The sequence below is a fragment of the Charadrius vociferus genome, unplaced genomic scaffold, assembly GCF_000708025.1.
Source record: "Charadrius vociferus isolate BGI_N301 unplaced genomic scaffold, ASM70802v2 scaffold213, whole genome shotgun sequence".
NCBI classification, from domain to species: domain Eukaryota; kingdom Metazoa; phylum Chordata; class Aves; order Charadriiformes; family Charadriidae; genus Charadrius; species Charadrius vociferus.
Window position 1 is genome coordinate 2,264,688 of NW_009647828.1, and position 12,713 is coordinate 2,277,400.

At 36.9% G+C, this 12,713-nt stretch overlaps 1 protein-coding gene across 5 annotated transcripts in view; it reads left to right on the top strand.

Moving 5' to 3' along the window:
* Positions 1-8,149: 8,149 nt before the first annotated feature.
* The window catches only part of CTNNA2 (catenin (cadherin-associated protein), alpha 2), a 460,517-nt gene continuing 455,953 nt past the window's right edge, over positions 8,150-12,713 (top strand). For 4 of the 5 annotated variants that reach the window (XM_009882503.1, XM_009882504.1, XM_009882505.1 and 1 more), the window contains exon 1: positions 8,151-8,252. In XM_009882503.1, coding sequence (XP_009880805.1) covers positions 8,151-8,252 — 102 coding nt within the window. Of the gene's footprint in view, positions 8,253-12,713 lie in introns of all 5 variants that reach the window. The other variant, XM_009882507.1, reaches the window with a different exon arrangement.

Consider the following 12,713-nt stretch of genomic DNA (forward strand, 5'->3'; position numbering starts at 1 on the left):
ATACAGTGAATAAAAATAACAAGAGGTTAAATAGATTTAGTGAATACAAGTATGGGGTTTTTTTCTGCAAGACATGAGATTAATGTTTTATTAAGAAGAAACAGAACTATAAAAAAGTTTTTAAAAGTTATGGTTTTATTACTAAAAAGGAGGGTCATTTATGTAAATTGATCATATCTACAGTAATGAAAATGTTTTATACAGGTGTTACTTTGCTAGACGTAGAAATTTGCAATCATTTGGGAGGAAATATGATGGATAGAGAATCCAGAGCATAGGATCTGCACTGACAACCTGATTTAAAATCATTCGGTTTTCCTGCAATATGACCCTGTGTGAACCAGCATCCCAGCAGTAGTGAGCTCAGAGGCTTTGATCACGTCCAGAACTCTGTGAGAAGACTTTTGTTAGGAGGCACGGAAGAGCTGTGTGAATACAAAGCGATCTGTAGAAAAATCTTCAGTTGTACAGAAGTGACTTGGCAATCTTTTGCTGGCGCTTGGGCTCCCTTTTGATATATGTTCCTTAAACTCTTCTATTTCCCCAAGCATTTAGGAAACTCCCCTACCTTGAATGTTAAAGTTATTTAGCAGACAAAAGCATTATTTGAATATGGGAATTTTATGTATGGCTGTTTAAAACAGCTTTCAAGCTCTTTCATTGCTTATTCATCTTGGAGTAAATTACTTTTCACATCAAACATCACAAAACTCCTAATATTTATTACAGAAAACAAATGTGAATCCCCATATTTTTCATCCTTCCTAGAAATAGCACTCCCCAGATCACCAGGCTACTCACAGAGAACCAATCATTAGATTTTTAGGTGTTTTAAGAATTGGGTACTTTATCTAACATCCCCCTACAGGGCGGATCATCTTTGTAGTAAATTTCACCTCAGAGTTGAATTCATAGTCCAACTTTTTTGTCCCAGTGTTCACAGATTGTCCTTAGATTCATATTATAGTTTGTCTAAACCTTTTTCTGAAATGGGCGTGTTAGGGACTGGATGCAGCTCAAAGGTGTGCTGGACCGAAGGGGATGTAGGTTTGTACAACCACTGCCACATCGTGGTGCCGTGTTCCTCAGGGCCATCTCAGGCAATGTTGTTGTGTGACCCAAACAGATAGTCAATCTGTAGCTGTATGTGTGTTAGCCTTTAAAGTAGAACTATTTTTCTAAGCCATACCATAGCTAAAACCAATTTGGACATCACACGCAGCTGGGCTTTGCACAGAATTTCAAAGCATATTATCACTGTTTTTAATTAAAGCAGACGAGGAAGCAGGTCGTGCAGGTGAGCGTAGGTGGAACCTTTCTCTTACGCTGACCCTTACACTGCAGTCTGCACCTTCCCTGTGAGTTCTTTGTGACCTCTTTGATTTCTGAAGGCAATTTTCCCTTCCGCTCAGTCAGGTCTTGGTGTAGGCAGTTGCCTCCAAGACTGAGCTGGTTAATGTGACTGAAAAGCGTGAATGACTCAGACATTGCCTTTTTATAGCTTTCCTGTTTCTGTGTCAGGGCACTGCATGGTCACCATCCCACTGGCTTTGTTACCAAGGTAATCCTCCCCTTGTCAAGGCCTTTTTCCTCCTTACTTAATGGTTTATTGGCTAGAAGTCTGCGTTTGCATAATGGGCTGCTTCCATTGAAGCACTTGGTTTTGTTGAGGCCAGACCAGGATCTGAACCAAACGTGGAGGTGGAGGGTTAGCAGGAGGGGAGAGGGCTCTGAATCCAAAAGGAAGTTGAGAGCTTAGAAAAGCTCAAATTTAAAATTCTCTGTGTGGATAAGCTTGGGAGGGGGGGCCTAAAGGTTTATTTTGGCTTTTTATTTTTTTTTTTCCTCTCTAAGTTTTAGGAAAGATGAGAGGAGAGTCACATTTATGAAACAAAGTAAACTAGTATGTCGAAAACTTGTTGTTCAAACATGCGGAGATAGATATTCCTCCAAACCATCCTGCTCCATTTTTTTTTTTTAAATTTAATCTTTCTTTCATCTTTTCCTTTTTTTTAGGAAAGGTGATGGGAACTGCCCATGTCATCTCTGATCGTTTCAGCCTGATATGCTGGAGGCTGTACTGGGCTGTCATTGCCTAATGATAGGTGTTTTTATCTGTAGAAAGGGATGTTCTCTATTCCCCTTTCCATTGCTCTTTTGCTCCTTGTTGTTCCTCTCTATCCTCTCAGCAATTTCCCTTTATTTCCCTTCTTTGCAATTGTTATGCACTCTGCCTTCTCTGTGTCTTTCTGTCTCTACTTGTATTCTTGTATTAGTAGAGACAGAGAATGGGCAAATGGGTTGAGAATAGTATTGTAAACCAGGCTCCTTTGAGTATCAGAGCTCTTGCAACAGCTCTTTATGCTGCTCAGGTCAGATCGCAGTGTACGTCTGCATTGCTCAATACTGCAGATAAATGCAAGGTAACAGCAGAATCTCAACTATATATACCACCAGGTATCACTGCAGTCTTCTGCCAGCCAGATCAGTCAAGAGGTGGTTTCTAGGACTGTGTGCATCGCTAGTATTTCTAATGTCCGAGACAGATTGCCCTGCACTCCAACCTACCCTGTACCCTCACTAGGTAACTCAGATCCGACTTGCGCGTCTCTAATGTCAGGCTGTTATACTCTGTAGGCATACTCAAGGATGTAACCATTCAAGTATTTAGATGTCTAGCTCCCAGAGAAACACATAAATGTGTCTGTGAAGTCAGTCATAATTTTTCTGTATCTGTCTCAAGAGATTGTGTATCCTGCTGTAAGGAATTCCATATTCTTCACATAAGCCTGGCTCTACGTGGAGAGGTGTTTCTTTTGACATGGTTCTCACTTGAAGGATGCAAACCAAGAAAGCACAGACTGTCTGTCGTTCAGTTTCTCAGTCATCTTAAGCCAGTTTGTGTCCATGCTGCTGCTGAAGAGGCAGTCCTGTCCTCCCCTTCACCTCTCCTGCCGTATTAGGAGCTTTGCTTGTTGCTGGTGCTGTCACGCATGTGGCTCTGAAGTCAGGCAGAGAACGGAAACCTTGTTTTTCTTCTGTAGGATTAGTTAGTGTTCAACCAGGTTATGTTCCTGATGGAATGCATAGCACTGTTACAAAGTGCAAAGGACAGGAACATGCAGAAAGGGCTGAACTGGCCTCTCAGCTGTGCAAGAATAAGTCAGTTCGAAGCTTGTGTGGCAGTGCCCTGTTAATCTGTACATGTGGACTGAAAGCCAAGATGGTAATTGATGTCAGAGAATAATTTGTAAAGCACACTTTTTGTAATACTCTATATAAACCTTTTGAAGCATTAAGGAGGCTATTATAAATTTAGTATTTGGAAATGAGAGCTAAATTATTATTATTTTGCCTCCTCTCATCTTAATGTCTTTCTACCTTGCTGGACATCTTTCTTTCTCACTTAGGAAGACCGATTTTTTTGCCTTCAGTAGCAAATATACTGTTGGAAGTACAGAACACTGCCAGTATTGCCAATCTAGTATTGCCACCAGATTAATCCTACAGATTTGCTATGAATCAGGTAGAATTTTTCTTTTTTTCTTTATTCAGTATGAACTGTTTGGCATCTGTCTTTCATGTCTGCAGTGCTCTGCATTGCAGATGTGAACTGGACTAACAACTGGAGGTCTGCTCTTGGCTGGAAATGCTTACACTCCTAAGAAATTATCCATTTGCTTCTGCAAACGTTGCTTTTGCTCATGTAGAGTTAAAGTACTTTTACTGTTACATTTAAGTCGCAGCATAGGAATGAGATGCACTGTCACTTGTGAGCAGTTTATGACCATCAGAATGGACATTTGTGTAAGTCACAAGCTAAGCGGGACTACTGTGGAGGAAAACTGTGTTATATTCTGATAGACAAACAAGTAATTTCACATGCAGAATATTTTGTTTTAGTAGAAGGTTCCAAACAGCAAAATTCAGCTGTTTGAAAAGGTTAGTGATAAGAGTGGTTGTGGGGTTAGATTTTTGGCGACTTTTATGTTAATAAAGAATTCCAATGACATAGTTAGATTTTGGCTATAATATAGGAATCCACTCTAGTGCATTGTTGACTAAAGGAAATACTTTCTTTACAAATAGGCTTTGAAGACAGACTGCCTAAACAAATGTTCACATTGAATAATAGTAATGAACAGGGTAGAGACATTTCTGTTTTGCTGTATTTAGAGAAAGCTAAAAGTTTAAAACAAGAAATGGACATATGAGATGCACATGTTCCAGGAAGAAAAAGTACAGTTTGGCAATAGAATTCATTAAATATATTATTGAAAAAAATGCAGAACTAATTTCAGGATTAGGGCGGCAATCATCTGTATTATTAACAGTGCTATTAACTTACTTTCCTTATTTGATAATATCAAATTTCAAATTCAGACTTAATTATCATGCATTACCAGTTGATAATATATGTGAATCAGCAGAGAATAAGTTTCACTGAAACTTTCTGCTAAAAATGTTTTCTTAACTCTGCAATCATAAAAATACCATGTAAATTATGATTCAGTGAGATTTACCCCAAAGAACAATCAGTATATTTTTCTAAATTACAGAGGTTGGAACTTAGATGAGAAATCTAATTTCACATTTTGAAGAAAGTGTATTGTTGAACAAGTTTTTTGCCAGGTATTTGAAAAATGACAGTAAGTTGGGAACTACGGGGAAAAGCAAAAAAATTAAGCTGCTTGACATGACAGTGGATATCAGTCAAGTCTAGAAGGTAACAGGAAAGGACACGTCTTTTACTTGTGGCAACTACTGTTTGCTTCTATCTATCACAATATACATTTATGTTTATATGAAAAATGTCATGGATCAATGTTATCTTCTGCTCACACAGGTTGTCTTCCTCACAGGCACTGCAAAACCCCAAGCCAGGTGTAAGTTATGAAGCAATTTATGTTTTCAGTGAAGCACTTCAAGCTAATTGTTTGGGGAATATTTGGTCAAACAGTCATAAGATATGGTTAGCATCCTTTCCTTTATCCAACTGAGCAATTCATTTTCACCTGTTCAGTCTGGGAAGATTGTTGTAGAAATAGCAAGGAAGAAATATTCTATCTTTTCACATACATACACTTGGGCAGGTAACTTGTTTTTAGTCGTTTGTCATTTAAAATTGCTATTGTGACAGCAGCTGGAGAAATGTTGAAGAAAATGCACTAATGTGGCTTTTTAATTTTGCTTATTTGCTTTTATGGGGTAGAATTTACTGCAAATGAAAAACTTTCTTACAGGTTTTTAATAACACTTTTTCGTGTGTGTATCCTTTTTATAGTTGAAAGTATTGCTCACCTTTTCATATGGACTACTGAAGGATATTTTTCTTTTTCTTCATAAAGATTGAAACTGAGGCATATCCTGATTGAAACAACCGATCATCCAGGTTATCTTTTGTGTCACCTGTACAATTGCCATCCACTGAAATGAGTTTGCTTTTATAGGCTTTGGACTATGTTACAGCTTTGAATATATTTTTGTATAATGAGAGGTGTATGTTTGAGTACTCGTGTTAGTAGTTAGTGAGGAAAAACATGCTTATTAAAAAGAAAGAAACTGTATTTGACACATTTAAAAGTATCATAACTCATAAATTACTGACCAGAATAATTGTCTACTTAAAACTTACTTTTTGAATACAGAGGCCAACTGGAGTAGTAACCATCTTTATATAAAAAAGAAACAGGTTCTGAAAGACAATTGAACATTCTCTGTTGGAAAAATGAAAGTAGCTCCCACATTAACCATGTTTGCAGCAACTAGAAACTGTCTCACAGTTTTCTTTAAACACATGTATGGGTGTTTTCAGCATTGTAAAATATGAAACCTGATGATTTTTTTTATAGAAGTGTGGAAACTGAATTATAGCAATTTTAGCACTCACTGGATGTTATCAGATAATTCTGCTACCACATTTGCAAATGAGAGGAGACTGAGGGCTGGTTTTATATACAGTTCGTAAATGTATTGATTAGGGAGTTCTGATACACCTCTCTTTGAACAAGTATTTTAAGTTGTCTGCTAGTAATACAATGAAAATCTCTTGCAGACTGTGAATAAATTTTGCATAGATTCACTAGTGTGTTATTTTTGAGTGATAGTAATTAATCAAGACAGCCTCCTAAATCGGTAGAACCTATTTTTGTATATACTAGATAATGTTGCCAAGTACTGAATACGTACCTTATTGAATTAAGCTTTATGAAGTGGGCTGTTATTCAAAGAGCCACACCTAAACTTTTTCTGATTTTGTTCATAGAACTGTGTTTGTGGTTTTTTTGTGTGTTTTTTTTTTTTATTTTTATTTATTTCTGTATTACTTTAATTAGTTTGTCAGTTAAACAGTTTTCTAGAGAAAACAATTTTAAACATTTGGGATATTATATACAGAGTGCTTGATTTGGATCTCTGTTACGCAGCGTACAATATGATTTTATTGGTTTGTCTTTCCTCCCTAGAGTTCTCATGGTGTTCTAGGTGTATGGGACTTCTAATTTTTTATTTTAATTTTAAAATATAGGGAAGCATTTAAACCAGAATTATTTAAAAAATACATTTTTTTCATCAAACTTTTCTGTGTTTTTGTTGTGTTTTTTTTGTTTTTGGTTTTTTTTATGGACAAGCTAGTTTACATGTGGCATTGCTTGTCACCAAACACTGACATCACTTACAATGCACCTCATAGAGCTGGAGCCTGACAGCTGGATTTTTCTGTATTTGTAATTTCAAAACTAAAATCAAGTGTCCTGAAAAATTCATGACAACCTGAAATGGCAAATAAAATGGCAGCAACTTGTTGTTGCCTTTGTTTTAGACCTTGTTTAAGCTTTTTAAGTCTAAGATCGTCTGGAGAATCTTTTTTGTTTTTAAATGAGTACTGCCATTTTTGGTGCAAAATTAAGAAACCCTGAATACTGTTGCGAAGTTTTACTCAAAAAGTTGAGCAGACTTGTGGAATTTGTTGAACTCCATGTGTTGGTGGGTTGACCTTTGCTGGTTGCCAGGTGCCCACCAAGCCACTCTCTCTCTCCCTGTCCTCAACAGGAGAAGGGGAGAAAATAGGATGAAAACCTTGTAGGTGGAGATAAAGACAGAGCAATCATTTACCAATTATCTTCACAGGCAAAACGGACTTTACTTGGGGAAAATTAATTTAATTTATTGCTAATTAAAATAGAGTTGGATCATGACAAAAAAAAAAAAGACAAAATCTAAAACACCTTCCCCCATCCTCGCTTTTTTCTCAGTCTCAACTTTACTCTTCACTCCTGACTTTTCTACTTCTTTGCCTCTCCCACCCCAAGCAGTGCAGGGGGAATGGGGATTGGGTCTTATAGTCAGTTGATAATGCTTCATCTCTGCTGCCCTTCCTCACGCTTTTCCGTTGCTCCAGTGTGGGTCCTCTCTGTGGGCTGCAGTCCTTCAGGATAAACTGGCTCCTGTGTGTTCTCTATGGGATGCAGTTCCTTCAGGACATATCCATCTGCTGTGGTGTTGGGTCCTCCCTGGCCTGCAGTAATACCTGCTCCCATGTGGTCCTCTGTGGGCTGCAAGGAAATACAGACTTCACCGTGGTCTTCTGCATGGGCTGCAGGGGAATATCTGCCCCAGTGCCTGGAGCACCTCCTCCCCTTCCTCCTACTCTGACCTTGGCCTTGGCACGAGAGTTTCTCACGCTTTCTATACCTCACTCCGCACACTGCCAGGCAGTGTTTTGTCCTTTCTCAAATGTGTTTTCTCAGAGGTACCACCAGCATCGCTGATGGGCTCATCTATGTCCTGTGGTGGGTCCATGCTGTGTCCAGCATGGGGCAGCCCCTAGTCTCTTCTCACAGAGCCCACCCTGCAGCTCCCCCACTACCAAAACCTTGCCCTATACCCCCAATACAACCTGTATGCAGCAAGCAGCAGGGCATAGGAGAGAAAAAATTTCTGAATATAAATGTTTAACCACTCAGTGGGTATGGCGTGGTGTGCTTGGGAGTTTTTGGGAGTAGAGGAATGCTAGCAAGGTTATGGAGACGTATTTTATATCTGAAGAGAAACAGCATATATGCTATTCTGTAAATACACTATATGCAATGTTTGGATGTTACACTAATAATGTTCATGCATGTAATGTAATTTTGTCTGTTCTAGGGAGTATGACTTCTGCAACGTCACCTATCATTTTGAAATGGGACCCCAAAAGTTTGGAAATCAGGACTCTCACAGTAGAGAGGCTGTTGGAGCCACTTGTTACCCAGGCAAGTATTTTCAATTTGTTTTGCTTCTTCCTTTAGCTTGATGCTATATTTACTCATTTTATGTAATTATCTTAATAATCTTTGATAATAAAGACTTGAACAGTTTTTGTTTGTGATCTCTAGTGGAAAGCTCTGTTCAAACACGTTTAGAAGTTCTTGTTTTAAATAATTTATATTCTCAAAGCATGAGTGGGGATACAGTAGCAACAATTATTTAGTTATGTTTGTCTTTTAAAAGGAGTTTAGGAATTTATGAAACAGTCAATTTAAGGCAGGGATCTGACTGAGTACATGCTTGGTTTGTTATTATACCATGGAAGACAGGGTCACACTAAAACCAAACACAACCAGCCAACCAAATGAAGGAAACTCTTAAAACCTGTTTCATGTTGTGCTGTGATTGATTAGGAGTGTACGCGAAACCATTTACCTTTCAACTGAGTAAAATTTGCCAATAGCAGCTAAAATATTTGTCCAGCGGCCAAAAAAAAGGAAGGTGAAAGTGATGCTAGGTAACATGTGTAATGTATGTATTAGTGGCATCCAGTTTATGACCAGGTGAACCAGTTTCTTTATTGTCAGAGAAAATGTTTGTGTATCTATGCATGTCACGTTTCCTGTGCCTGTACAAATGTACGTAGGCTGTAAGTGCATGGACAGGGGCAGGAGCTGTGCGGTCCAAATATGGCAGTAGACATCAAACTTCTGTCACCGTCAGTGCAATTTGCTGAGTTTATTGCCTGATGCCTTTTCGTTCCTGAGTTGCAATTAATAATGAGAAGCTGGTTACATAATTTTTTTCTAGTAAGCTTCAAGATGGGTATCTCCATTATTTAAAATACACATGCAAGTAATTTTTCTTCTAGGAATGCTCATTATATTAAAAATGAATGCCAGCTAACCCCATCTGTCCATCCACCTGTTACTAATAATTTTCTCGTCGATATTGTGGATCTTGAGATTGGTCTGCTGGATAGAAATGTAGGCTTTCTTTTGAGTGTGAGGCCAGACTTGATGTTTTTGTTCTCAGAATAAAACAGAGATAAAATATAAATCACTACTTCTTTAATTCCCCCAAAAATGATGTCTCTCTATGGTTCTTATGCTCCTTACAGTGAATCACTTTCCAAGCAAGTTACACCTATTCTTTCTTTGTTTTTGAAAAAAAAAAAAAAGTGTTATCTTTCTACAAACTATTCTGACATGAAAGTCTCTTACAATGTACACAACTTTATAGACACAAAGGCAAAGAGATGTATGTTTCATTTCACATAGTTGTTGATAACATGGTAATTAACTTTCATTATAAACATTGATAATTTTATTGTTGATATGGAAGATGGAATAAAATCTCGAATTCATTGTAATACCAATTGAAAATTGGGTTGTGATCTCTCACTTATTCTGATCCTGGTGTTGGCATAGGAAGTGAAGCTGCTGTGAACCATGATCTGCTGTAAAAAGCGCAAGTTACTGAGTCTTCTATGAGGGAATTTCCTGTTTTCCTTTCACTTTGTTTTATTTTACAACACCTTGCCCAGAAAAGAGAATGCATCAGCCGAGAAGTGAAAGTGCCATTGCAGCTTCATAGTTTCTCAAGTTACTTTGGTTAACTTCTGGTTTAGCTACGTTTATGTTTGCTAGCAGGCCTCAACAAATGTAAATAAAGAAATTACAAGCTGAACTATAGGACATGGATTTCTTCAGTGGTGGAACCTAAAGTGCCCAAGATCCTTACCTGTGTATTTTGATGATTAACAATGTATTTCTATTTTAGCGATATGTCAAGAAGACTAGAGAAAATGAAGTGCAGTCCAGAGGGCATAGAGAAATGTTGGGCTATTGTTTTATTCGACTTTTATGAATATTTCCATCCTGATTTCTTCGTGTCATAGGTTTCTAGATAGTACGGACATATAAAACTTTTTGAACACATAATTTAATTTCTTGTATTAGAGAAATAAGTAGTTTTACTTATTTTCCTCTACTTTGGATTCAGGAAAGTATGGTTGACTGAAGCATGTTTTTGTGAGCCACACAAACATAATCACAAAAACTTCAAGTGAAGAGAAATGTGCTACCTTTAGATTGTGTTTATCTTTTGCATTTTTTAGCTTAAGTTATTCAGCTGCTCTTTATGTTTTTCTCAGATAAGTTAACGATCATCCCAGTTTAAAGGCTTTTCCTTTTTCTGCTTAAGATTGCATATACAGCCTGGTCAAGTCAAGAATAGCATCTCGTTTACCTCTGTTTGGGCTTAGATTGTAATCTACCTATGCAATGACAACCTCCACAAGATACCATGAGCACATTCCACATGTAAAGATTTAGATCTCCTTAAAAAGTTTCCAAGCACTTTCCTTTCTAAAGAGAACATTTCATTTGAAAGTTTATCTTGGCAAGTAAATAAATACATAAATATTTAATCCTGGTTCAGTTTGAACTCTGAAGAAGTCCACTGTAGATTTATAAGAACTGCTTGAAAAAGAAATCGTAGGGATGTGATGTTCTTCCATAAGTAATAAAAAAAACAGGTCAATGAATAGAAAAGAGAGATTCAATGGCCACAAAATGCAATGGAACTGTGCTGCACAAGTTCTGAGCAACCTGATCTGACTTTGAAGGCAGCCCTATTTTAACCGGGACTTTGAAGTAGATGGCATCCTGAGGTCGCATACAGTCAGTGTTATTTTGGTGTTCACACTAGAATGTTTAGAGGATCCTCTTGTTCTCCAAGCTGTGTATTATTTTGGAGAATGCTTGGAAACCCAGAAACAGTTATACACAAGTCTTTGGGCTCCAAAAATGCTTATCAAACCTTTTATTTCTGTCTGTGTATGTATGTATGTGTGAGATTTAGGTTCTGAATTCAGCATATATAGGCACAAGAGACAGATTTTCAAATGGTGGTACAACCACTGATTTCTACTGAAATTTTGGGGAGTAATCTAGAAATGTGATGTGGATTTGAAAAAGAATACCTCAGTGAGTCAGGAAAATGATGCATTAAAACTGAATTTAGGTAAGCTCATTAGTGTTCCAGATGAGAAAATATGGATAACCTATGAATTGATTTAGAAGAAATTATAAGACAAGAAGGTTGTCTGAGCTGGAGGCAAAAAAAAAAAAATAAAAAATAATCCATTAACTGATCACGAGAACACATTAGAAATGACAGAGTTGCATTTATTCTAGGAAACCCTGAACTACCAAACTAATAAAAACTTTCTCTGGCTGTCAGAGATATAAGACCATTGGAGCTTGCTGGGGTACCTGTTTTCCCAGTACTTGTTGTCATGTTTAAAGAGTAACAGATATGCCCTGCCACATGTCTTTTCTCACATTACTATTATTGAGATTTTGTAAGAAATGGGTGATTGAAAAATTTATTAGAATTTCTGTTCTCAACAATACTGAATTTAATAATTGAAATGCTTCTTTTCTCTGCCTTCAATGTCACAATTAGCTAAAAGTAGAAGGTAATTGTATTTATTGCTAGTTTTGTTTTCTGAGAGTTTGTAACAGTTAACCTTTTTTTGCTATAAATCTTATAATTTTTAATTCTGTGAAATTTTTATAAGGAAATGCGTAACTAAAGTATATCCTCAATGAATACCGCCTCTTATTCTCACCTTCATGCTTCGTAACCAAAATGGATTACAATTTTATTTGTCAGATCTTGGATAGTTTTCATAAGAAAAAATAATTACATTTATGAAGGACTTAACTGGCATCACCTGATATTTTATGTGTAGCTGGAAAATAGTGCTTGTGGAGGTTGCCCACAGGGACTCAGGCGATATTTTTTTTTGTTTCTGGTGGTTTTGCATAATAATTAAATACAAATATGAATGCAAGTTATATATGTTAAGGAGAGAAAGAAAACACCAAAACCAACTGACCATAAACTGGCAATCCAATTATTTATTTATTTTTTTTAAACTCTAAAAATACTCATGTGTGAACACATGGATGAAAAGATGAAGGAGCTGTGTATAATTTTTGAAGATAAGATTTGCTCTTTGGATGAGATTTTGATTTTTCTAGTGTCAACCTGTGTTTCTTTTTGGTACTTTTTCCTAGGTATTTTAAATAGCCGAGTGACTGTTTTACAAATGTGCCTTTATTACCAGAGCCGTGCAGCAGTTGTGCTTTTTAGGATTTTTGGACTATTATGTGGGTTTTTTTTCAGAATTGTAACAATAACACAAATAATACTGAGTGTTCATGTTGCAGATTTTTCATGACTGATTGTTTTTCTTCAGTATGACACATTTTTGTCTGTCTGGAGTTGCTGTGAAGAGACAGTTCTGAATTGCAGTGCATGCTTGTTTATTTTGTCCCCTAGTAAATTTAAGATGCCCATTATAGTAGCTTAGAATGAAATAATAGTATGTTGTAAAGCAGACAAAAATCATTGATTAACGATTTTGCATTTTTTTGTACATAGTATCACTCAGT